We start from the raw sequence: 25,315 nt of genomic DNA, 5'->3' as shown, positions 1-25,315 counted from the left end.
CAGTCCAAAGGGTAGATAACTCCAGTCTTGTCATCTGCTGGCTTCCTGCTGCCTCCTTCCCTGCTACCGCCCCATTCCAGGGGGAGCAGCACTAGGGTGGAGAAGACTTTTTGTCTATTCCCAGGCTCTACTGTTCCCAAAGGTCTTGTGCATGTGCAATAAAAAATGGAGGCGTAGCTTCTCAGCCCCTGGAACTGTTAGGCCTTCAAATGTTTTTCGTAGATGCCTGGCCAGTGATCTGCATCTCAATAACCCAAATGTGAGCTATACAAGTAGTCATGAGCCGTTCATTTGCTGTGCATTATACAGGAAAAAAAAAAAAAAAAAAGAAAAAGAGGAAGGTCTGCAACTGGCGTTTTCAGCCTGGTTTATCATTCCTAGAAGGGCAACAAGTCAAAGTTCTTCACCACTGCTAGAGCCAGATACAAGCGCTCTTGTTCTCCTCCAGAAATGACACAGCAGCACTTTCAGCAGCACTTTACAGATTAGGCAGATCCCATTAACTTTGTATCGAAAAAATGATTATGTCCTATATATTCATCAGCTTCTGAGCCCTGGGAGCTGAGAATAAGCAACAGAACCATGGCAAGCTCTGACATGATTAGTTTCCAATCTGAAGCAGGGTGTTTTTCATTCCCACCCCTTCAGTCACTGTCACCACAATTCCCATATGCCATTCCACTTCGTGGCTGCCTGTCGGGGACCTCAGAGCTGTCACATCCTGGGCTCATCAAAATTCCTGTTGGCTTTGAAAAATTAAAGAAATCTGTTTCAATGTACAATGTATGGCTATCACTTTTCGGAAGGCTTTTCTTGCCCCCCACTCCAAGACCTGGCAGTCTGTGAGGCTTTCCTATAGCTGATTTCTGCTCAGTTTATGGCACTTTTCCACTTGATATACTACCTGATTGCACCATCAGGTTACATCAGCAGTAATGTCTGAATTGTTTTAAGACTGCACCAGCAATGGCTATAAAGTCAATTTAAGTGATCCCTTACAGTATTTTATTCTGTAGCAGCTGCCTTTTTACACGTGCGTTTTATGGAGAATTTCCCAGATCATGTGAAGTTTCTCAATTTTAATTCTTGCAGCTATTTCTACTGCCTCTGAACTGGAGCTTGATGAAGCCAAGCCTCACAAGAACAGAACATGTGGTAAGGCATGCCCTCGAGAAATACAGCCCGAAGAAGTGATACAAGAGGAGCCAAAGGGACCAGGACCTTATTTTTATATCAGTGGATCCAATGGAGCTGGACTGTAAGTAGGTCCTCTCAGCAAATTCATATGAAGAATATTGTGACAATATATGAAAGCACACATCAGCCATTAGCATCAAATCAGTTCCTTTTTACTTGGTGTCTTTTTGGAGTGGCACACACGAGCAATGGTTTTAAAATAATTCAGATGGAAAGTACCTATTGAAAAAATAGCTGTGGTAAAATAGTTAACTGCTATCTCTATGCAAAGAAACTAAATACTTCTGTTTATTTGATGAAAGTTTCTCTTTTGGGGCTGTTCAAAAATCACTTAGCTACTCCACATAGCAGATCTGCTAGCATCATCACTAGAGCTAGGCACCACTGTTGTTGATCAACACTCTGTGGTGCTAAATGCAAAACAAGAAAAAATAAGAAGAGATTTCTGCCCAAGGAAAATTGTCAGATCAGAAGTTTCATCTTTCCCTTTCCAGCATATCGACACTCTTCTCTAGACGCTGTCACCAGCAAGCAGCACAGAATGGCTGCTGTAAACAGCACGCTCCTTGCTGAATTTCCATAGCTTTGTCTACAAACAGCTTTTCCTGTTGCTACTTGTCATCTCTCCTTGCACTGCTCGGCAGAGGTGCCTTGCTAAGACTGGACCACAATGCAAATCATTCCTATTCCACCGGTACCTTGTGCATCCTGCTTGAAATAACCCTGCTGTAATGGTGCAAGTTCTCATTAGTGCTGCAAAATCACCATGTCCTTAGCATCCAGGTCCACTTGCAGCCATCCTAATTAATGTTTCCCACCTTATCCCCCACCCAGGGACTCCTGGGGGTGTTAGGTCAGGCTCCCAGGAAAAACTATAAGGAGTTCTAGGGAGGGGAGTTAAGTAAGTCTTTGTTACTGGAAGGGGGGCTACTTTGCTATTTTGTTTTCCATATGCAGTGTGAGCATCTATTGCCAGCGCAGAGGCTGGCAGCGTATCTATGACAACAGAAGACAGGATTACGCGCTGAAATGGTGTGAGATCAAGTGCCGAGAGACCTATTACCATTTCAAAGAAGGTAGAGGTGCCACTGGGTCTTGAGTGGGAGAGGGCAGTGGGAAAAACTTGAGAACGCTGTACTTGTGGCTCCTGGGGTGGAGGAGGTCACCTGCGGGGTAGGAGAACCAGGTAACCTCAACTCGTTGGCAGACCTCAGCGGGGATATCGGAGCTGGATTGCCATGGTGATTAAAGAAAGGGTTTTAGACAAGAGAGCAGCTTTAGGAGAAAAGATACCATTGAAATGAATTAAACACAAAGCGTCATAATCACTTCTGAAAGGTGGCCCTCCCTCTGTGGATTTGGGCCTGCACAGGCAGCAGTAGGGCTGAGGCTGCCCTGCGGCACCGGAGCGGCGAGCAGCCTGCTCTGGCACCTCCTGAGCACTGGGCAAAGCTCTGCATGAAGAGAGTGCCCCACGGCGACGGGCAGCCCCACAGCCTTTTCCAGGCAACGGTGCACACATAGATAAAGCAGCAAAGCTCAAGTTGGGTCACCCCATACGCCCCCCAGGCCCAGCTATCTCTAGGGAGAAGGGAGTCCCTAAAAGCCAAACAGCTCTGCTGTGCTGACAGCCAGCTTTTTGAGCTGCTCTCTACCCTTGGTCCCATCAGTGCATCCAAATTCCCAGGGCCCAGCCACCTCTCCCACTAGTAGTGAGAGTCAGCAGTGACCAGGTCAGCTTCACCCTCCACATTCTCCTGCATGCGGCAATGAGAACAAGCTTTTTTTTTTTTCTTTTTTCTTTTTCCTTACACAGGTGAACAGCTTCTCTACCAGATTCCTAACAACAGAGTCCTCACCAGTAAGATAGGGCTTTTATCCTGCCTGAGAGAGCAAGAGCGGGTGATGAAAAAGGTCGGCAGGAGCTCTAATTCCAAGTAAGAACTCTCACTTAGTTGAACCTTGAGCAGAAACTTATGCCAAGCAAAAGTGAGAGCACATAAACAAAGGAGCAGCTTCTTCTGGATGCATAAAAGTACAGGACACAAATTATATGGTGTTTTATTTTCCTTATTGTCCAGAAAATCATCTTCCCCACCCTCCCCACTACTCCTCCCATCTCCCCTCCTCCAAAGTACCTACATTAAAGATTGAAATATCCAGAGTTGTACAAAGGCCAGGTCTCCGAAGACAGTGGTCGCAATAATTCCCCTCTTTTGGGTGCCTTCTCCTACTGGAAAGGTCACAACCTCTTGTAGCAGAGACACTGTAAATATAAAAGCAGTTTATTGCCATCTCTGGTCCTCTATTTTTGACATATCCATACAAAAAAAAAAAAAAAAAAAGGCAATCCTATACCATGGTTACCTGCAGCCATCTCAGTTTTCAAAAGAAATGAGCATATGGAGAATGTCTTAAGGTTAAAATATATTATTGAAAGTGGATGGAGTGAGGTAGCTCAAGAAAACAAACAAACAAACAAAAATATCTGTCTACAAGAAGAAAAAAAACCTCAAGTGTCTTGCAAGCACCCTTTCGGAAAGTAACCAAGGAATTAACATATTGGATAGGGTTTTCAACTTGTGTTTGATTTTCCCATAGGTTACTGAAGATGGAAGAATTCTTCCCAGAATCTTTTCGCCTGGACTTAAAAGATGAGAGAAATGCCTTTTTTGAGCTTTGCAAAGGTGAACAGTCTTCATTGTGGTAGCAACCAATTTAAATAGTTGCATGTTCCTCTAAGAAATTCATTAATGTAGCCACAGTAATAACCACTGATGTCCATCAGTGATGCCTGTGTGTGTGCAGATACATTCACTTGTTGAAGCGAGCAATTTTCAGAGCCCAGGAACTGGCACACCGGTGTTTCCTACCCCACAGGTCACTATAACAGACTCCTTCTCTCTACAGAAGAACAGATTTGGATCTGCAAGCCAAGCTGCTCTAACCAAGGCCGAGGAATTTTCCTCCTTAAAAATCCTGCTGCTGCCAACACCCTTCAAGCCAAGCTCCACAGCTCCGAGGGAGACCTGCCCAACAAGAGGGTGCAGTGCAGGGCTCCCCAGGCGAGAATAGTGCAAAGGTAGAGATCGAAGCCTGGGAATCCACGCGTGAGTAGTGTGCTTAACTAAGCCATACTAGCCCCAGTACATTATTTTGTTCCATAGGTGTTTAATATATTTATACCACATCTTCCCACCGACATATTTTTGTGGGAGAGAGGCTGTTTCTCTGGTTAGTCTGTCTTGAATCGGCACTTCAGTCATTTCAAGGCAGATCTTCGCCATCAGAAAGAGTTTGCCTTTGTCTGGAAATTTAAGCAGGTCTTCAAAAGGCCAGGTGCTACCTTTCTGTACATGACAAAAGCCTTGCATGCAGTTATTTAAACTAGGAACTAGTTTAAGCTACCCTACCTGAGTGCTCTTCTTGATTTCTAATAGCAAGGAACTGGCTTAGGCTGTGAATAACGAGGCTCCACACGCCTTTGAAAACTGTTAGCACTGATTGTTTTAACAGCTTATTCTTGGTATTTGTGTGGGCATCCAGCAACCTTTGATGATAAAAGGAAACAATTCCCAGATGACATCAGACTGGCAATAAAAGCAGTGGTGCTGCATGAAGGGTTCTTTGTGTTCAGACAAAATTTCTGTATTCTCCAGTAAATATTAGTAAATCTTTAATTACCTTCTGAGACTCAGCACAGCTTCTGTTCCTCTGGAATCCGTTCCTAGCACTTCTAGCCTCTCTTCTGAGCGCCCTCTGCTGCCACTCACCTTAAGAAATGTTGAAACAAGGACAAACATCTTTGTTCCGTGGTGTGAAATGAACTGGCTGTGAGTTTTGGGGTGAGCTTTGAACATACCTTGCGTTACAGCTGCCTGTTGGTGACATGTCTTGCATTGCCCTCACAGGTACATCCACCAGCCTCTGCTCCTGGAAGGGAAGAAGTTTGATGTCCGGTCTTACCTGCTCATTGCCTGCACAGCACCCTATGTGTTGTTTTTTGCCCAGGGTTATGTCCGCCTGACCTGCACCAATTACGATGCCATGTCTGACGACCTGACCGTTCATCTCACCAACCAGGTGAACCAAGTGCACTTAGCTCAGAAGAAGGGGAGGAGGGACTACAGAGAAGGGAAGCAAAAAAGGCCTTCAAAGGCTGAAAATATGCCTTGTGCACCCATGAAATGGAGGCTGAACAGAAGTAGTACTCTCTGCCATGGACCAATTTTCTGCTTATGCTGACAATTTCCTTCCTTGGACCTCTTCCTCCTGGCATTTTTCTCTCATATATATGTAGAGATGAAGCCTTTGACAGGGTCTACCTAGCACAAATGAGCCTTAGACTTGGCTAAGGATTTTGCTGATCTTAAAGGATTTTGCTGTGTTTAAACGTGATAATCATAATGATGTAAGATGCAGATGTGTTCTCCAAAAGCCATCATTCTTAAATCTCCACCTTGGCTTCTCAAATGAGATTTACGCACCAAGACTCCTCTGGCACATATTCCCATCCCACTTTGTCATACAAAATAGATGAATTTCTTAATTAAAACTGAGTTTGTTTTTTTTTCCCCTTCATATAAGCCACTTCAGTAGTTAGAACTCACCTTAATTTTAGAGAACGAAAAGAATTGGAAGGGAGAAAACAGTTTTGCTTTTAAAGCCCCTCTCCCAGTGTAACACTGTATTCTGAAAATGGGCAAAATATGCATTAGGGAGCTATGAGAGAAGCCCACTTCAGTTCTTGTTGGAGTTTTACAGTTCCTGTAGGAGCACAGTTCAGGACAGCAGGTTATAGCTGCTTCCTGCAATATATGCTATTATCAGTACGTTGCTTGTTTTCCTGGAATAGTTTGTTTGCTCAGGTAGAGAGCTATCCACACGGGAATTCAGGTGCTTGGGTAGGATCCCATGGCACAAGCGACATTAAACAAAGGACAGGTGTTTATTAGCAGAACATAAATTACCTAGGTTCCTGCTGGGAGGAGGGAAACTAAATTTACAGGAGCAGCTGGTAATAGGCCAGGCTTCGAGTCACAGTTGATTCTACCCTTGTTCCCCTCCTACCCCAGGAGTGATAAGCTCCAGCTGACCTAGGGGTTAATGAGACAGTGGAAGAGAGGAACTGTTTGGAACCAGACTTAGTCCAAAGAATATCATGACTATGATTTGAAAACACCTCTGCCCATCTGCCAAGCACTGATGCAGATGCATCATACATGCACACAGAGAAAACACTGCTTTGACAGAGAGCTTGGATAGCTGTCTGCGTGCTGTCCATGTGTCAGGCACATCTCTGGGGCAGTGCTCTAAGTGACTCCCAGTGCACTTGCTCAGATCTAGATCTGCTGGTGAGGGGCTCTCATCCCTCCATGTCAATAACGTGATCCTGGGGTTCATCTCAGCTCCAGCTCCTTGGAAAAACTTGGGGTGTTTTGATGTCTGCCAGAAACCTAATCCTCCCTTTGCTCTGTCCCCTGCCTTGCAGTACATGCAGAAGAAGAACTCCCTGTACAGCCAGCTGAAAGACGAGACGGTTTGGCGGATGGAGCACTTCAACAGCTACGTTAATGAGAAGTTCATGAAAACCAACAGCCTCCCCAAGGACTGGGTTTTCACCGTGTTTACTGTGAGTGCAAGCGAGTGTATGGTGTGAGTCTGCCTAATTAGGGTGACTGGAGTAGGGAGGAAAACCTTCAGTTCAGTGGAGTCCCTAAGGAAACGTATGCACCGAGCGAAGAGGTATTGATGGTCCCATGGTAACCATTTGCCTGCAGATGATAAACACAGAAATCAAGACACACAGAGTTTAATTTTAGTGGTTAATAAAATGGGTAAACTGCTGATAAAGAGACTGTGAATGTACGTGCTGGCATAAAAACACAATTCGGTTCTTCACGTTCCTCAGCCAGTGCTGTGGTCTTGCGCTGAAAACCAACGTACACACCAGAGAGACCTCTTAGCCTGCAAAGGGACTAACAACCCTTACAGTGGTCTCTTCCCTGTCTGGCTTGGTCTCTCTCTTCACTTTTGACACGACTTTGCCACATGAAAAGCACATCAGGGCCTGACACCTCTCATGGAGGAGAGATGAAAGACTCAGCTGACTTGATTTCTTACCATCTTCCTGTCTCACAGAGGAAACACAGCAAAGAAATTATCTGAGTGCATGAGACTTCATCTCATCAGCCTGAGTCTAATGATGCCTTCACTAAAAATCATCATTAAAAATTGCACAAACAGCCCATTCTGAGTAAGGGACAAGGGTTGCTATCCCTATAGGCACCAATTTCTGGAGAAACAATTTAAAGAGGGGGCTTCCATCAATTCAAAGGGAACAGGCAGACAGTGTTAAAACACAGCAGCCCTCCAAGTCTAGAGAGGAGCTCTGCTAGAGGCAGGGGAAGAAAAAGTGTCCCTAAACCAGGAGGGCAGCAATGATTTGCAGTCACTCCCGTTTCCTTGGCATTGACGGTGATCAGTTATCCCTGCTCCCTGTCTTTCAGAAGAGGATGCAGCAGATCATGTTGCAGTGCTTCCTGGCAGCCAAGCACAAACTGGATCGCAAACTGGGCTACTTTGACCTCATTGGCTGCGACTTTTTAATCGATGAAAACTTCAAGGTATGACTAAAATATTGCCAAATGCTAAGTATGATATTGGCCAGGTGTCTAATGCCCGCAGCACAGAATGGTTGACACGGGCTTTGGCACTAGGACTTAAATAGAGGAGACATTCAGCCAGCTGTGAAGGATTTATTTTTTTCCCAGTTCCATTGTCCAGCATCAAGACATGGCACCTATACAGCCTGCACACCTACTGCACAGAGAAACCCTGGCATTAACAGCTCAGGAGGGGAAGAAAAATATTTACTGCAGCAGAAACTGTTCTTTGCAGAATTTTCTTGGTAAAATAGCGTTCACAGTGAGAAGCATGGGCATCGTGATGTCCACTCAGTTGATAGCAAACATATTGGAATTTTAATGTCCGCTCAGATTGTTTATCTCTCCAGAAACCAAACATGACAGGCAATCAGCCAGCACAAATGATTTTGTAATGCTGCTAATGTCACGTGGAGTCTACTGATTTACACGAGCTGAGTACCCAAGAAAGGACTTGCCTTCAGCATACGGCAGAATCAGTCATTATCGATTCCCATGTCAGCATCAGCACCTCCACATTCATTGTAGGTTTAGCATTTAGCAATAGGTCAGCCCACTGAGTCTATAAAACCTGCTAGAATTACAGTTCAAGCTCGTGAAGAGTGAATGAAACTCAGGCAAGAAAAGCCAGAAGAAAGGGAAAGGGAAAGGCTAAATACAGCGACTGAGCTGCTTCAAAACCCACCTGATCTAAACATAACAGAAAGCCATCTGGCAGATTCTGCTGTTGCTAAAGCAGAAAGGAACTCAAACATATTCCAGCAAAGGGCAGTGGGAACAGCAAACCCTATGAAAGAATGGAATTAATGTATGCAGCGCCCAGACAATAGCCTCCTTTGTCTGGGAAGTCAATGGCAAGGAGGAGTAAATGGGAAAGACACAGAAAGTGGTGCTTCTCGAATGTCAGAGGCAATTGTCTTTTGCAATGTTGGCATGCAAAGTCCCGGCTGTGTAAACTTTAAGTAGAATAGAAGATCCAGTGTCACTCTATTGTGGCAGTCCCTACCTGGCTAGTTAAAAACTTGAGTATTTAAAGACCATTACATCCCCGTGCATTTTACATACGGAGAGATAAAGGAAATATGTTTCTTGACAAGTGCTATCAGTAAGAATGAGGAGGATTTCTGGACGCTTAGTGGTGATGGAGTCGGCTGGAACCTGGAACATGCATTTGAGAGAGGGTAAAGTGGAAATTTAGGCATTTATTTAAGCATAGGTTTGTCTATGCTCCATTGGGGAGCAATAAACCAACAGTTTTATTTTTTAACACTGCTCTGTGCAGTGAACTCTGTCCTCTGTGAGTTACCATTACAATTCCTGGTCTGACATCCTGCCCTCTCCACCTGTAATACACAACAGCCTTATGCTCCCTGGCATCCTATTTGAGGACATGTGCAGAATTTGTTTTACATTGATTTAACGTGGTCTTGTGTTCAGTCCTAGAGCTCCTCATGCTCTTCCTTTCTCCTTATCTGAGATACAAATGCCCCCAGGATCACTCCTAATAATTCTCAAAGACTCTGCAGCATCCTGGCCCAGTCCTTGGAAGGTGCTTTCCTGCCTCAGAGTTCCCAGAAGCACAAATCATGAAAGCTGGGCCTGCAGAGAAACCACAGCTTTCTGTAGAGCTTTGCATGTTCATATGGAGACCGAGAAGAACAAAGTACTTTGAAGAGGAGAGCAAAAGTGATGGATGTGGTTTTACTGTTACTGTTTCTTTTTCTCTCTCTCTCTTTTTTTTTTCTATTTTTTTTTTTTCCTGGAGCTTCCTTGTGTTGTACTGTAAATGCCCAAGCCACTACACAGCTTTGGACACCGTGATTTAAAAGCCCAAGGAACCTGTTTTCAGCAAGCATTGCATCAGTGGTGCAAAAGGGCTTCTCCAAAGAAATGCTGGGAAGATAAAATGTGTAAATTTTTCATCAGCCATAAAGAAATTCAGCTATCCATCATGAGAGAAGAGACTGAATATAGATAAGCCATTTGCCAATTCGTGATAGACGTACATAAAAAAAAAGACAACCCTCAAATCCTTTGCTAAAGAAGGGCTAGTCCCTTGAATTGGAATGATACAGCTTTTCATCCACCCCGGTACCACAAGGATGCTGCAGAGCTGGATGTGCCCACACCACACAGAGCACTGAACAAGTTATTTTATTCCTGTTTCCGACTGGCATTTCTGTGCTGCTTAAAGCTCCAGCCAGAGGTCGGGCCCCTAGAACTCCTGCTGCTACAGGAACACAGAACAAGGCAGCCCTGCTGTGGACAGCTTGGGGCTCTGAGCACATTCCAGCCAACCTCTGCAGGATCTGCTCATGCTGCATCTGGCCCTACACAAAGAACAAGGAATGAGACCTCAGATCCCGGTGTAATGCAGTTAGAGGCTGCAGCTGGCATGCTGTTTGAGGGCCTATGGAAAAATCGTGCTATTTAAGGTTTTTAAGCCTACCTGTGATGCCTTGATGTGCAATTGTGCTGGTGGGCTCCAGGGAGCAGGAACCTCATCACTAACAGAAGCATCCAGAGCAGCACTGCTTACCCAAGCACCAATATAGCTCTTATCACTTGGAAAGCCTAAAGAAAAAGGATAATCTATGGTTAGGAGGTCAAGAACAGATTTTCTGGGTTTTGGCTCCTTTGCCATGTGTTTGCTATGAAATTTGGAGCAAGGCACCTGCATACCAAATGCAAGGAGGAGTCTCAGGTGTCTTAATTGTACACAGCTCCCCATGAACACTGCAGGTAGTCACATGGATATGCTGGATCTTGGCTTTATTCTCTCTGCTTTCCCTGAAACAGAACAAAAAACATTTCTTAACCTGTCCTGGTTGTTGAAAGCATTTTAAAAACCTGGGAAACTCTTAAGTAGCACAATGTAAAAGATGCACAGTCTGATAGATGCGAACACTTCCTCCTGCTCATCAGTTTTGTTTGTTTTGAAGGAGAAGGAACCAAAACCTAGTCAAGACAATTATAAAGGTTCGTTGAGTTTGTCTGTCAGCAGAAAACCTTATGAACTTTTAATAGGAAAAAGGAAATTTACTCAGAAGAAAGTTTGCCAAGAAAAATGAATGTAACGTAGGTGCCCTCTGTTGGCATCTGCAGAGCAGGTTAGTTTTGAGCAGCTGTCCCAGTTCCCCTCTGGAAAAAAAACACAGACATTTCACCACCCTCACTTATCAGTCTTCTCTTTTGTTTCAATACAGTATTTCAAAGAAGCGAAAATTATTGTTGTATTTTATTCTCAGCAAAAACAAAGTGCAAAAGTGAAAGCTATCACGTTGCCAAAATCTACCACCCACATTTCACAGTTACGTGCAGGCAAACTCATTGCTGCTTTAGGAGGAAAAAAAAAAAAAAAAAAAAGAGAGAGAGAGAGAGAATATATGTTTTAAAAAAATTCAATTAAAACAGCCTGGGGCTGTTGCATGATTAAATATCCTTCCTGGAAAAAAAAAAAAAAATCAAGTAATTCCTATACGTCTTCTATACAAGATGCAGCACCATATGGCAAAGGCAGGAAGTGAACAGATGAGTTTCTTTCATGGCAGGGAAAAGAAATAGTAAACAGAATTACATTGGAGTCAACTGTTTGGTTTCACATAGACTTGTAACTGGACCATCACATGCTGCAGCTAGGAGCTGCATACTTTGCCATGTCAAAGGGAAATAGAGATGAAACTTTTATGTGGATACAAAAAATGAGTATCTTCTGTGGCTTTTACCTAAAACCAACACCCAGGAAATCAAGGCCAAGGGCTGATTGAGAACTCAGTGCCATTTGCTCAGTTCTGACCCCATTTGTACCCCAAATTAAAACATGATTCCTAGATTCCTTGTACCTTTCACATGACCCAAAAAACTCAACTCAAAACCACTACAGCAATTAGTACGTTAAGAGACACGGTGCCTTTGCACACCTGTAGAGCAGGAGTTTAATCTAAAGACTATCAGCTGGAAACACAAAATAATATGTAGTGTTGTTCTCAAGTAACAAAATATATGCAAAATTGAATGTTACTTGATTCAAGTCCTTCTGAAAATGCTGTCTTACCTGCACTCTGTGCCAGGACACCTTGTTGGGATTTACTCATATTTTTACATCTCCAGCTGTTTGCTAAGCCAGTCAAATGGCATTGCTGTGACTCTGAGTGGATCCAGCCTGCTTTCCTGATTGATGTTCATCTTTCCTAGGTCTGGCTTCTGGAGATGAACGCGAACCCTGCATTACACACCGACTGCAAAGTCCTGAGGGACATCATCCCCGCTGTGGTCTACGAGAGTCTTGGTAAGTGAAGAAATCACAGTGGCCAGAGCAGATAATGATATCACCTTGCTGCTTGTCGGAGGAGATCCCTGTTGATATCAGTTGTAGCTGCAAAATAGCCTTGGAATAAAGATGTCTTGCTGCTGAGTGCATGTCATATGGAAAGCACTGAAATTCTACACGACACAGACCCAGAAAAGCTAAGGTCTCGTTAGCCATGCTCCCATTAGAAAGAAATAAGTGGGTTTTTTGTTTTGTTTTGTTTTGTTATGATTACTTGTAGAAATGCTTTCTTATATATTTATGTATAAAAGTCTAACCCTTCATACGTGACCCTGTAGGTTCACCTGCACATTTTCTCCATGCTTGTTGCTCTGCCTGCACAGAGCTGAGGTCAGTTTGTGCAACGCACCTTACACAGCCGCAGCAGTGCTCGGAGCAGTTGTAGCTCCTGCTGTGCCTTACCAATTTGGCTGACAACTGTTACCTGAACTGTACAAAGACAGAAAAAACCCTTATGCAGCCTTATGTACCTTAACTAGAAGTGGTCCTACCTGGAGGGGTGCACCAGAAGGCCCCTCAAGGTCCCTCTTGCCCCTGGTTTTCTGTGTTTTTCTCCATATGCATAAGGAGAAGCAGTAAAGGGAGCATCTCTTTCTGCATGACACATACTGGTGACAGCCTACTCATGCTTTCTTTCATAAATACAGTTACCTTGCTGTACATATCTGCCTTTATTTTGTGGGGTTATTCATATTCCGTATTGCACTGTCAACAGCTATATAATATTTTCCCTACCATTTCCTTAAAGTGTTGCCAGTGGGGCTGAAGTGAATGCAAGAAGAGCATGGGGGCTGTGTTTTTATTTTCTTAGTTTCATTGTCTTAATAGTCCACGGAGGCCACAGGCTAGAAACCACTTCCCCCCTGGCCCACACACACAGCTGCATTGTGTGCAGCTGCCTCGTGGGCAGACACGATGAGCTCGGGTGCATTTTGTCCCCGGGGTGCTCAGACCATCTCCTAACTGCAGCTTCTCTTCCAGATCTGGTTCTCGAGATCTTCAACAAGTGCCTGAAAGGCCAGAGCGTGCTGCCTTTGGAGACACGCTGCCACTTCGTGCTGCTCTACAACGAGGACGCCGCGGACCTCGGCCAGAAGCAACTCCTGAAGCTCAGACCTGGGCTGTGCATGGGACGGTACCTGCGGCCACACATGGACAGTGCCAGCTACTTTGGGCACAGCCCCACCAAAGAGATGGACGCTTCTTCCAAAAAACTCAGTTGCTCGAAAAGAAAAGTTGCCTTGTTGCCTAAAAAGACTTGCTAACAGACCATCTCCTAAGCTAACACGTGCAGCTCCTTGACCACCACGGATAAACACATTGAGCTACCACAGTGCAAGAGGGTTTCGACAACTTCAAACATAGAAAGGAAATAAAAGCTAAGCTTCTACGTACTGTGTGTCCTGCTCTTTTTTTTTTAGTTGGTATAAAGAGAAGGTGTGAACTGGAAGGCCGGCAATGATGTGTTTTGTTCTTCTGCAGAAAGCGGCCAGCCAGAAACTAGAGAAAAATTACAGAAAATGAGACCACTGCTACCACATTAAAAACCATCCCTTTTAAAAACAGTGTTGATCTCACAGGTGCAAGCCAGAAACCGGCCAAGTTTTTTACCAAGTCATTCTCCAGAAAGGCAGGGAGACCAGCTGCAAAGGCTAAACCCAGGGCTCAACAGCAGAACCCCCCCCACCGGTCCGATAACTCCCTCCCTCCCCAGCTGTGCCTTGCACATTTAACTGCGTTATATTAAGAGTCTCTTTCGTTTTTCATTTGGTTGAGGTGACAACCACAGAGCAGCACATGTTTATCACATCGAGGCCATCATCGCAGCAGGAAGCAATGACGCTTGGGGGACCAAGGAGACCAGGAGGGGGGCGAGAGGTTTAAAACCAACAGGAAATGCTTTCACGTCTCAGATGCTGCTGCTGCTGCTAACACAAGGAGAATGTAAATGAGCAGCAAGTGGAAGGGTGCATGCGTGCTTCCTTCCCCTCCTGTCCTTACTCTGACTGACTGCCATTCAAGCACATTCATGCGATCCTCTGACTGCCAGCATCACTTTGAAGCCAGCATCTGGGGACAGGGGAGCCAGTGACCGAGGATGGGATGCTGCAGCCTGAGCGCCAGGCAGGCTGGGTCTGCAGGAGCAAGCCAGGACGAGGTGGAGCTATTGAAGACAGGCGGGACCAGGTAGGAAGCAGGTCTGGGGGTGTGAGAAGTGCCAACCATCAAAGAGAAAGGTGCTGACAACTGAAATCCGATGTCTGTGTTTGCTTGCCAAATGGCTCCCTTAAAAAAAAAAATAAATAAAAGAAAGAAAAAAAAAAAAAGAGCTTTTGCTTCTTCCCCTTTTCTAGATAGTATTTACAGTAACGCTAAATGTCAGGCACTTCTAACTAAAGCCTGCCTACTTCTCCTTAGTAGATCCCCTTAGGTGTCACAGTCCTTTAAGAACCTGCAGGTGGGAATACTCCCCCCTGCCAGGGATGTAACGCTCTTTCTGCCCGTGCAACAACCACAACCAAGTCCTGGGGCTCTGGCAAGCACTGCTCTCGTCTCATCGGAAATAGATGGTTTCACTCGGTGACACATGCCAGAGGCAGTCCGAGGCCTGAGGAAGCTCAGGAGGCCCTTAGCCCTGCTCCCTCCTCTGGAGCAGCCTCAGCTCTTCCCAAATCTTGCTTGACAGATGTTTGTCTAGCCTGTCCTTGAACACCTCCAGTGATGAAAGTTCGGCAGTGTCCCAGGCAAGCTATGGTTTCTCCCCAGTAGCTAACCTCTAATGCAGGTAAGGCCATTGTCTCTACCACAAACAGAAAGAAAAAAAATAAATCGCCTCCTCTTTCTGGTGGCTTTTTCCATCTGTTGCCATACTACCTAAGTGTTCTGTACTCCAGACCAAGTGCTGAGCTATGTTTCCTTCCATAATTTCACCAGAAGCCAGGAAATGGGGTCGTTCTTCCCTTGTCCATCCAGGCAGGCACGCTGAGAGTGCCTTCGTCATCCTTCCCACACAAAGCCAGCAGAAAAGCTTAAATGCGTCTAAATGCTCTGATGAATTCAGGCCACAGTTTCTGCTTAATGTGAGGGGGCCTTTAGCATTATCTTTCCCAAAGGTTCAGCTTTGTTATTCCTTGACATGCCTGCTTTCTGATTCTGCATCTACAGCATTTTTCCCTACAGTTCACTGAGCTGTTACCAGCCAGTCTTCATGCCTAAAACAGAATATTTTAGCATACACAAAAATTATGTCAGAAATCCATAAATTTGTCTGCTGACTGAGCACAAATCCCTCTCTTTTAAACACCATGTGAAAGTGCCTTTCTATGCCTCTCCATCTCCTCTTCCATTTCAGAAAGTGGTCCATCTCAGACGGCCAGAGCGAGGGATCCCTCCAGCCCAAGGACCCTGCAAGCCCCACGGAGACAGAAGAGGTATGAGCAGCAGGGTCACACAAGCAGAGATTCATATGAACCAAGGAAGAAATCAGAGCCCTGTCAATCTCACCCACCATGGCATTATCCTGATGCAGTGTCCCATTACAGTAAAGTGCCAAATGCTGTAACATTCCCTTTACTTTGACAGCAAATAATCAGCAGTCCTGTCTGTTTCGAGGCCCAGGTATAGTTTTCCAGCTTGCTTTCTACAGCTTCACATACGTGAAAGTTTGTCACCACAAGTCAGCTGGGGAATTTTTCCGGGGACCACGTTTTATCACCATTGCTGAGAACATGCCCAGAGAGAGGAAGAGATCCATGCAAATTCACACATACTGCCAACATCCCAATCTCCCATAGTCTGGGCAGAAAAAGTACACTCCCTCCCCTTTCTTTTAGCCAGTTAGTTATATATCACCATCGCTTGACTCTAGTTTCAATTTTTCCATCTCTAATTGTCTCATTTTTCAGGATATTCCTGGTAAGATTACAAGAAGAGCTTGTTGTTTTTGCTTTTTTCCAGGCAGAAGCGCTGTGGGGAAGAACACGGGAGGAACTGCTGCACTTGTTGAGCTCACAGCCCATCACTGGCTGGGAAGGGATGAACATCCACTCTCTTGGGGAAATCGTTTGGTCCTCCCGGGTTTTTCTGAGGAGTTACCATATGGAGGTAATCATCCTTGCACCACAACCACTGGGTAATACACAGGGGATTTTTCCCTTGAGAAAGAAAAGATTGTCTAACTTTGGATTTCACAGGCCCTGTCCAAACTAGTGTCAAACCTCAGCGCAACACTCAAACCACAATTTGTCTTGACCTTTTTTTCCCTGGAATTAATGCTAATAAGTTCAACTTTTTTTTCATGAGTGCCAGCAAGAGCTGAAAGGATTTCACAGCTGCTTCCTTGAACAGCATGACTTTTTTATTATTAATTCTGACAAAAACATCCTTTTATTTTTTTTTTTTGTCAGAGGTTTCTTTTATGCTTTTCCCCAAAGAGATAAGGTCATTACGGTTTCAAATTTGCCCGTGTGACGACCGAACCCTCTCCACGGGTGCTGGTGGTGAGTGGTGAAACCAGCAGTGTGACAGTCACTGCCGTGCTGGTGATGAAGTCAGGAGGAACCGAGACCTGTCCTAGCTCTGCCATGGATTCACGCCTCTCTAACCACACTGCCTTGTTTATCTGACTGCACGCACACAGCAAAACCTCACTGTCTCTCAGGAATGCCATGGTCTGGGTTACCAGTTCTCAGAGAGCACCCTGCAGCAAGATGATGAAAAATGACAAATTAATGACATAAAGCTTTGGCCAAACCGTGACCGAGAGCAAGACAGCCCAGCAGTTAAACACTGCAGAGCTCCTCAACACAGACACCTGTCAGGCAGCAAGGGGAGGCAAAGAGCTTTGGAGGGATGTAATTTCCTTTTAGGAAACTGAAATGTTCCAGAGGAAAGGTGTGACCGATCTCATTTCAACAGGAGATGTGTGAGCGCTACGTCGTGTTGGCCTCCTTGCACTTGCTGATTCTTTCCGTGGATCACACAAAGAAGACATTTGTTTATGAGGTAAAGCTTAAGAATCCCTTTGTGTCTGTGCATTTACGCTCATATTCCAGATTTCCTAAGTATCTCTTTGCTCATAGCTCTAGCATGTGTGTGGCAAAAAGAGTGTTAGCCCCTCGATGCCCTGCTCAAGATGGAGCAAAGATATCCTGACCCCACCAGCCAAGACAGGGACACTTCACTGATTTTACTGGGGCTTTGGCATATTTTCTAGCACAGTAGCTCACAGTTCACCATGTTTTTTCAGCTTATTTTGAACAGTCCGCACCGAGGATTGAAAAAGAAGTGCCACTTTCTATTTATATTATATTCTATAATTTTAGCCGGCCGCTTATCACGTTCCTGGTTTACCCAGGGACTGCAGCTCCCTACCAGTGAGCTGAGGCATCGGCCAGAAGGCATCCGAAGAAGGTGACAAGAACAGGAGGTGACAGGAGACAGGGAGTTAGGGAAGGTGTAGGAGGGGGCAGGCACAGTGCACCAAGGAGACACGTCCAGGAGAGCTGCCCTCAGCACAGAGACGTCTCCTGATGTCTCCGATACACATCTGTGGCTCCTGAATGTGAGAAAAAAAGAGCCAAATTAAGAAACTTCCTCACTACAGAAAGATCCTTGAGCTGTATCACGCTGGAGGTGATAAAAATCAAAGTCCCTCCATCAGCTCCATGGGTGGAGTAAGGGGACATGGAAAAGAAACCATCACTTTATGACATACGGGATCCAAAATGCAGAGAGGCCCCTTTGTCCTTAATGTGAGTGTCCTCTGCTGGCATGGCTGGGGGGGCCTGGGGCAGGTGGTGAAGTGGGGGAGGCTGCAAGGTGGATGAAATTGTGCCTAGCTCATACAAACTGCTTTTCAGCTCCAGTCTTGGTCTACTGGTGAAGCTCACCCCTGTAGCTCAGAGCATTTTATGAAGGAGGACAGTTGTTTTATGGGTAGGGAAACAGGAATAAAAACTCAGATTTGCTATGTCTCCAGCCAACGAGTTGAACATCATCTGTCCCAGACTTCCTTAAGGTGGAAGGCTGAAAAGCTAGGAAATTCTTTATCTGGCTTGCAGAAAAGCAACCTGCTCTGTGTGAGAGGGACTGCAGTGGGACAGAGAAGTTATTCTTACCAGCTGACCTCTAACATCATTCCTCACCATACCAGGGGCTCCTTCCTCTTGCTGGGATGCACCTGAGACAGATTGTGAGTGCCATCAGCTACACGTTTGAGATTTCTGGTAAGCCTGTTGGGCAGTTCCTGGAGGGGCCTGGGGTAGCTGCAGAGCAGTGATTGATATCCATGCTCTGGGCTTCAAGGACTGGGGTCTATGTGGGCAGAAGATAAGGGGGTTATGCAGCCAGGTGGATGATTACTGAAGAAGATATTCCTCCTGGAGAATGCACCATGCCTTGCTGGACTGGGCTTTCAGATGCAGCACCTGCTATATTTCCAAGAGGGCAGGACATAAATAGATGGAAGGAATTTGGACTCTTAGTTTTTACGGGTGAACACAACTGCTGCAAAACTTTGCACTCAAAATGCCCTAACCAGCATTCCTCAATGGGAAATGGTGATGGATTTAGACCAAGGTAGCATTCCAGTTGTCCCAGTGCCAGCCCAGTATCTCCCACCAACAGCAACAAAGGCCAGACATGAGCATGTTCCACCACGAGATGCCAAAGTGCAGGTGGAGTCTGCCTACAGAGCTGCTCCATGGCATGGGGGAGGCAGAATTCACCTGCTGGGCCCAAAGGCAGATTGCAACCACCCTTCCTCAGCCCCCGGCCATGTGTGTGTTTCTGCGCAGGGTCCATGATTGAATCCCGGCTCATTTGCTGCCAGAATTCAGCTGACTTCGACATGTGGATTCGACACCTCCAGCACCAAATCAAGATGGCAAACGCCCACTGCCCCACCAGTCCCAACAATAACATCTCTTTCCTGGTAAGTCAGTGGAGAATAGGCGTAAAGAGAATGGCACAAAAAGAGGAAACGGTGGTAGCTCTGAAAATGGATAGGGTTTGGGGGGGATCTTTAGGAGACAGGCTAGAAATAAACAGTAGGTTTACCTGAAGACGCTGTAGATACTTTCTAGGCTGAAGTAAACTCACTCCCATCATTGCTTTATCACTAAACTCATGCTGTGTGCTCATGAGAGGTTTTAGACAAATTACTGATTGCTTTTCTTCATGGGGTGTAACTGTTACACTACTAAAAAAATGTAATTTCCCATTAGTTACAGCCACAAAATAAAGACTTGCTCTTTGATACGTGCTGTTGCACAAACCTATCAATACGTAAGCTTACAAACCACACTGCAACATCCACAAGAGTCACAAGATGGCAGGATTACACTGACACTGAAAACACCCACACTGCTATGGCTTAAGACACTCACACACAGCAGTGCAATGAATCCTCCCAAAGCTTCTGCCCATGTCTTTGCACCCCCAGATTCCTGAAAGGTAAGAGTCAGCTTGACAGCCAGCTCCTATTTTCCCCCTCCCTAGTGCTATTTACTGTCAGTGTGCTTAAGGTTTCCCTTTCTTTACACATCCACCCAGCTGCCCTTGATGTCTGGCATGGTGTAGACTCTAGGACAACCCCATACCTTAGTCGTGTCTTAAAGTCCTCAGTTTTGAGGGGAAAAAAGTGCTACCCAGATGACCCATCAAGAGCTGCTGCTGTCTGATGCTCCCTACAGGTCACACTTTTTTTGTAGCTAGTGGATATCAGCTAACCTTGCAGGAGTTAGCCCAGGTGGTCTTGCTCTAAGGATTCATTACAGACTGCAGAAATGCATCCAGGGCTCAGCACATCCATGCAGACCACAAGCACACCTCGAACCCCACTCTCCTGTTTGCTGGACAGGACTGCTTTAGAGGAAAAGTAAAGCATCCCTTAAAAGTAAAAAAATCCCCTAATAAAAGGACTTGAATGCCAAGCCCAAAGTGCTTAGAATTATGATGACATTCCCACTCAAATCAAACCAACATCCAAAAAAACCACTTGTGAGTGGGAGAAGAAAAATGAGACTTTTCCTTTTAATATCTAAAGCTGTTTTGATGTTTCAGCTGGTGCTCCTGAAACTACAGCACACAAGTAGGCAGGAAACTGCAGCAAACTAGGAACTTCATCACAGGTGTCCCAGTTTCCAAGTATATCCTCTAATTACCTTTCTTTCATCACACTCTAACCCTGAAAAACTTCATACCTTCAGTTTTATGACCTTTTGCTCTGTCCCCCCAAAAATAAAAACAAAGGTGCCATGTGATGAACAGTGGAAGAAAAAGGAGCTGATGAGACATCTCTTGTGCAACACCATTCTGAAGTGGGAAGGAAAACCAATCCAGCATCTGGGGAGGATCCAGTATTTGACCATGGTGCAAGTGGCTACTGGCTGCACAGGGGTAACGTACACTGCTCGGATACGTGGGTGGCTTTGAACAGATTAAAATCTGTGCACCTTCAGGCTCACATGGAACAGTTGTTTAAAAAAAAAACGGGGGGGGGGGGGGGGGGAGCTATAATGTGTATTTGCCCAAAATATGCTTTGCTGTTTTAATGACTATTGCTCGTGTGTGTCATTATGCTACAGAAAACATAGCATAAGGCTAATTATGTCAAAATCCTACAGTGTTAAAGAGACAAAAGGAAATGCAGCGGGTTTTTCTTTTCTTCCCCTGAAAGCCACTTCTGAGAATGTATCCAGACAGTTACACTCAGCCTCCAAAGATGCTGGAGGGGAGAGTTCACCCCCTTCCTATTACACAGGAAGATCAACATTTTCTACACATTCCATTGCAGATATAGGCCTGACCCCTTCTTAAAAACAACAACAACAACCCATCCATCTGTCCACCTTGGGGTATCCTACCAGCTTTCTAAGCCCCAAATATCCAAGCTGAATAAGAAATACAAAGAACAGCATCTGTGGCTGGCATGTGCACTGCAGACTGCTCCAAGTTTTTTGTGTTGCCACAGCCATTAACCTTCATATTCTGCCTTTGGCTGAGACAAACCCACTAAGCAGAAGTTACTGAACATTTCTGCTGTCTCTAAGGTGCCTCTTTTCTGCAGGACTCTAAGGAAAGACTGCTGCTCCTGTTTCCAGAAGACCTGCTTTTCCTCTCTGTGGATAAGGAGAGAACTGCAATCACATATGAGGTAACAAGACACAGTGCAAATGGTCAAATAAGTAAAGAACTAAGAATCTGGGCCTGGTGAGCAGCTTTGGGTGGTAGAAATGAATAGCAAGGAGAAAAGGGGAAAGCCTGAAGAAAAGCAATGTTTTCCTTTTCTTTTCTGAAGGGAAAACTCCCCCTGACTGGAATCCAGGCAAAGGAGAAATCCACTGTGCTGGGGAGGTTACAGTTTGAGATTACAGGTATGTAACTGAGGATAGATCATTTGGGAATTTTTCTTCCTGCAAGTGCAGCCAGTTGCACAGAGTAGCTCAGGCTTGCAGGCCCCCTTTGCAGCAGCAGTTTCTGGCAGGAAAAAACTACTTTAATAAGAACCAAAGAGGCTTCCAATGCCCCACAGATTCAGTACAAATCCCTTTCACAGCCAGGATGTTTGAATCTACCACAAGAGACAGTATCTAGTTAAAATCAGATTTCATTTCTAGTTGCAACCTAAGGCGATCAAACATGCTCTTTAGGGGTTTCTTATGTTGCTGGCTGCTAAGTCTTAATCGCTTTCTCTGCTTCCCTGCTCGGTTCAACAGCCAGCCCAGTCCCAGTCCGTTATCGCTTCCATCACGGGGCAGCACAGCCTTCCTGTGGTTAAAAGCAAAATCAAGCTGAAAGCCAGAGGCTGGCTGCAGGGAGAGGGTGCTAACCTCATGTGGGGACAGTCCCTGTGGCTTTCCTGGCTCTGGGCTCACGCATGTGTCATGGCAAACTTTGCACACTTTTCCATCACCAAACTGCTCCCTGCTCATGTCTTGCAGGAAGCCTGACTGAACCAATCCTTATCACCTGTTCCACAGCAGAGGATTATGAAAAATTCCTCTTCCACCTACAGAAGGTATTTTTCAGAGTGCAGTCTCTCTTATCGAGCTGGAATTTTCCCAATCATACCTAGATTGATCTGAGATGGATCATCCTCCTAAATTTTCTTTTCCTTTTCCGCAAAAGAGTATGGAGTTGTCTCCAATCCCATCTTTCTCCTGATAAGTCTCATACAGTAGGCCAGTAATTATCAATGTGTTTTTCTTTTAAAAATAAATAAATAAACAAATCTACTCTTTCAGCAGGAACTGAATTTGGGTCCTCTTAGGCAAAAAAAAAAAACAACACTACTTTACCTACTCCAGAAGTGAAAGACAGATACCTGAGCACCTGATTTGCACAGATTTCAGTGGAAATTACATAGTGAAATAAGCAGAAGTGCTGAGGGCAAGGGGCTGTTTCATGAAGTTTCAGAGGTGTGTTAAAAGTCACACCACTTCCTAAAACATCCGTGTCTGTAGCATTCAGAGTACACCCTGCACAGTGGGTAACCACGTCTGGGCACGGAGGAGAGGAAGGTGAATCAGGAGCGGATGTTTTAGAAGTAGAAAAGATGCTGGGCCCAGAGTATTTATTAATTAATATGGTTTATTCTTTCATTGAGCATGCCTGCATTTGTCTAGTGTGTAAATTCTTGGCCAATAATACTAAAACTGCATGGGAATACTCTCTGCCAAGAAAATATTCATATATTAAAATAGTATAACCATATGCTAAAAATATATTCTACGTTCCAGCCGGAGAAAAACCTCGATTCTCTACCACTCCAGCCACCACCAAGCATCCCTAAGAAATCCTGGCAGCATCACTAGGACATCAGCATGCACTGACAGGAAGAAGGTATGCTGAATATGATCCCAACAGAAAGTAAAGAAGCTGCACTAATGAATAAGAATGGATTGGAAACTGGAAACCGAGCTTCTTTCAGACCGAGAGGTGAATAAGGATCTACACGTGAATTACTCTGCACTGGCTGCTGTTTTGAATGGACCATTGCAATCTATGTGGGTCCTTGTGACTCTGACCTCAGCTGTACATATGCCTTACAGAGAAATCGTTCTCGATTTGCTTCCTATATTTATTGCTTGATTCTTCTCGGGAAAAAGAAACACTGTAAAATACTGTGTAAATACTACAAATAAAACCCATAATCCTGAGCCTAAACCATGCGTAGAAAGAAGCATTCATGTTTAAAAAAACCTTTCCATCCTCATTTAGGTAGCCATCGGTTTGGAAAGCCATTGCCCTCCTTTGAAATGGCAGGCACAGTACAATTCTTCATGGCAAACAGCCCCTTCCAATAGCTTTTCCTCCTTGCCTACATCAAGAATGTGTCCCCGTAATCTCTCTGCTCTCTTCTGCCCTCCAAGAAAAACAACCCAAAAATCTCCAGGGTGAATCAAATCTATTCATTCTGGTGCTTTCAAAATATTTTCTTTTGGATTTATAACACCTTAAGAATCATTGTTACGCTCAACATAGCACTGAAAACAAAGCGTTGCTGCAAACCAGAACAATCAAGCATTTCATGACACACACAAATCCTCAGTTACCTGCAGGCCAATCATCCAGGTTGCATCCAGGTCATCTGTGAAGTCATCTGAACAGGCCTAGTGTGGTCCCACGGTCCCTGTTTTATCCCAATTTTTCGTCTGTGCAGCCTACGCTGGCCACCTGTAAAACAAGAAAATGGAAAGCTGGGTATACTGTAAAAAAAAAAAAAAATCAACAGTTTTAGAAAAAATCCTACAAAAGTATGTCCATGAGCAAAATAAATTATGACTCTCTTTCCCCGATGCTTTTCCAGCCTCTGCCAGGTTGGGCTGAATCTGGGCAATAAATTCAAAACTTTTATGAATAAGTAGGTGCATAATCACACAATTGCTTAATTTCACTTTCCCTGAGAAAGGGGACTTTTTTTTTCTAAACAACAACAACAAAAACAGGAAGTCCTGTGAAAATATGTATTTTTTTTACCTTCTCCAGTTTCAAAACCCTAATAATGTGAAGAAAACACAAGCAGATGTGTTAGCACAACAAAACACTGCCTGCAGAAATCTTTAGGGACTTGATTTGAGCAAAATCTTTAGGATGAGCAGGGCTGTTTCTATACCTCAGGCAATTCTTTTATCAAGTTGCTTTTTCACTCTTTTTTTGCAGTTAAAATACGAAGAAATCCCCAGAAATCAACGGGGCCCAAAACACCTCTGATCATCACTTATAATCAAATATTTTTGAGCCTATATGTGTAATACAGACAGAGCAGTTTGAGATTAAGCAAATGAGTACATAAAAGGGGTATTACCTTATTCTCCTAACTGCTACCCTGCATTTCCTAAAGCTGTGTGGGAAGGTCTTTATCTGATTATGAGTAGCAAGCCACTTCTAAGTATCAAACTTCTCTGTAATCAAAGTTTAAAACTTTTTTATTTTCACATGGTGAAGTTTCTATAACATTTACAAGTCCTGAAGAACTGTAGATTCAAGCAAAAAAATAAAAAAGAAAAACAAAACAAAACAAAACAAAAAACGTATAGACATTTCACTGGATGTTGATGATTTGAGAGAGAAGCTTCTTTTTAACCTGCAGCCCATACACGGAGATCAAGCTGAAGTTCACACTGGAACTTGGAAAAACTACAACCTCTGGCATTTGAGCTGAAAATTCAGCCGTGAATTAATTCAAATGTTGCAGAAATGCTGTAACTGTGCCCTGATAAAATAAAGCTATGGCTCTGCCTGAATGGAAACCGAAACGTAGTGTTTCCTCAGCAGCTCACTAGTCTGAGCTGATAGCTTTCATTTGCTTTGATGCAAAGTACAGTGCTTTTACTGAAATGCTCCAAGGCTTAAATGATTCACACATTGGGTTTTTCCCTCTGAATCTCAGCTTTAAGAAGTCAGGAAATTGGTTGCTTTTCCCATCAATAAACAGCCCTAAAGTCAGGTGGTTAGGTAATTAGGAAGTAGAGCTTTTCTTCAAGGTAGGCATATAGAAACCTGAGAGGCCACTCTGCAAATTTCCAATGAATAATATGGCACTGTTCATCATCTTTCAGTATTAACTGGCAGCACTGTTGGCTATTCAACACCCACAGCCCAGAAAGTCTTGCACACC

At 44.5% G+C, this 25,315-nt stretch overlaps 2 protein-coding genes across 2 annotated transcripts in view; both read left to right on the top strand.

Annotated features, from left to right (window-relative positions):
• The window catches only part of TTLL10 (tubulin tyrosine ligase like 10), a gene marked incomplete at both ends in the record, with an annotated part of 28,914 nt that extends 15,457 nt beyond the window's left edge, over nt 1-13,457 (top strand). The window contains 10 exons of the mRNA XM_084300239.1: nt 1,093-1,258; nt 2,155-2,273; nt 3,014-3,134; nt 3,799-3,884; nt 4,108-4,279; nt 5,109-5,280; nt 6,689-6,829; nt 7,707-7,823; nt 12,057-12,150; nt 13,174-13,457. Of these exons, the coding sequence (XP_084156365.1) occupies nt 1,093-1,258; nt 2,155-2,273; nt 3,014-3,134; nt 3,799-3,884; nt 4,108-4,279; nt 5,109-5,280; nt 6,689-6,829; nt 7,707-7,823; nt 12,057-12,150; nt 13,174-13,457 (1,472 nt within the window). The remainder of the gene's footprint in view (nt 1-1,092; nt 1,259-2,154; nt 2,274-3,013; nt 3,135-3,798; nt 3,885-4,107; nt 4,280-5,108; nt 5,281-6,688; nt 6,830-7,706; nt 7,824-12,056; nt 12,151-13,173) is intronic.
• An 833-nt stretch (nt 13,458-14,290) lies between these two features.
• LOC311217881 (rho guanine nucleotide exchange factor 7-like) lies at nt 14,291-24,854 on the top strand (the record flags this gene model as incomplete). Its single annotated transcript, XM_084300238.1, has 8 exons — nt 14,291-14,379; nt 15,545-15,623; nt 16,150-16,296; nt 17,110-17,196; nt 18,347-18,419; nt 18,990-19,126; nt 19,637-19,647; nt 24,788-24,854. The coding sequence occupies 8 exons, from the start codon at nt 14,291-14,293 to the stop codon at nt 24,852-24,854; spliced, it is 690 nt and encodes a 229-aa protein (XP_084156364.1).
• Between the last annotated feature and the right edge of the window lie 461 nt (nt 24,855-25,315).

Source organism: Netta rufina (assembly GCF_964035555.1).
Source record: "Netta rufina genome assembly, chromosome: 22".
Lineage (NCBI taxonomy): Eukaryota > Metazoa > Chordata > Aves > Anseriformes > Anatidae > Netta > Netta rufina.
The sequence above is the reverse complement of the archived record's forward strand: the minus strand, read 5'-3'. Positions and strand labels throughout refer to the sequence as shown.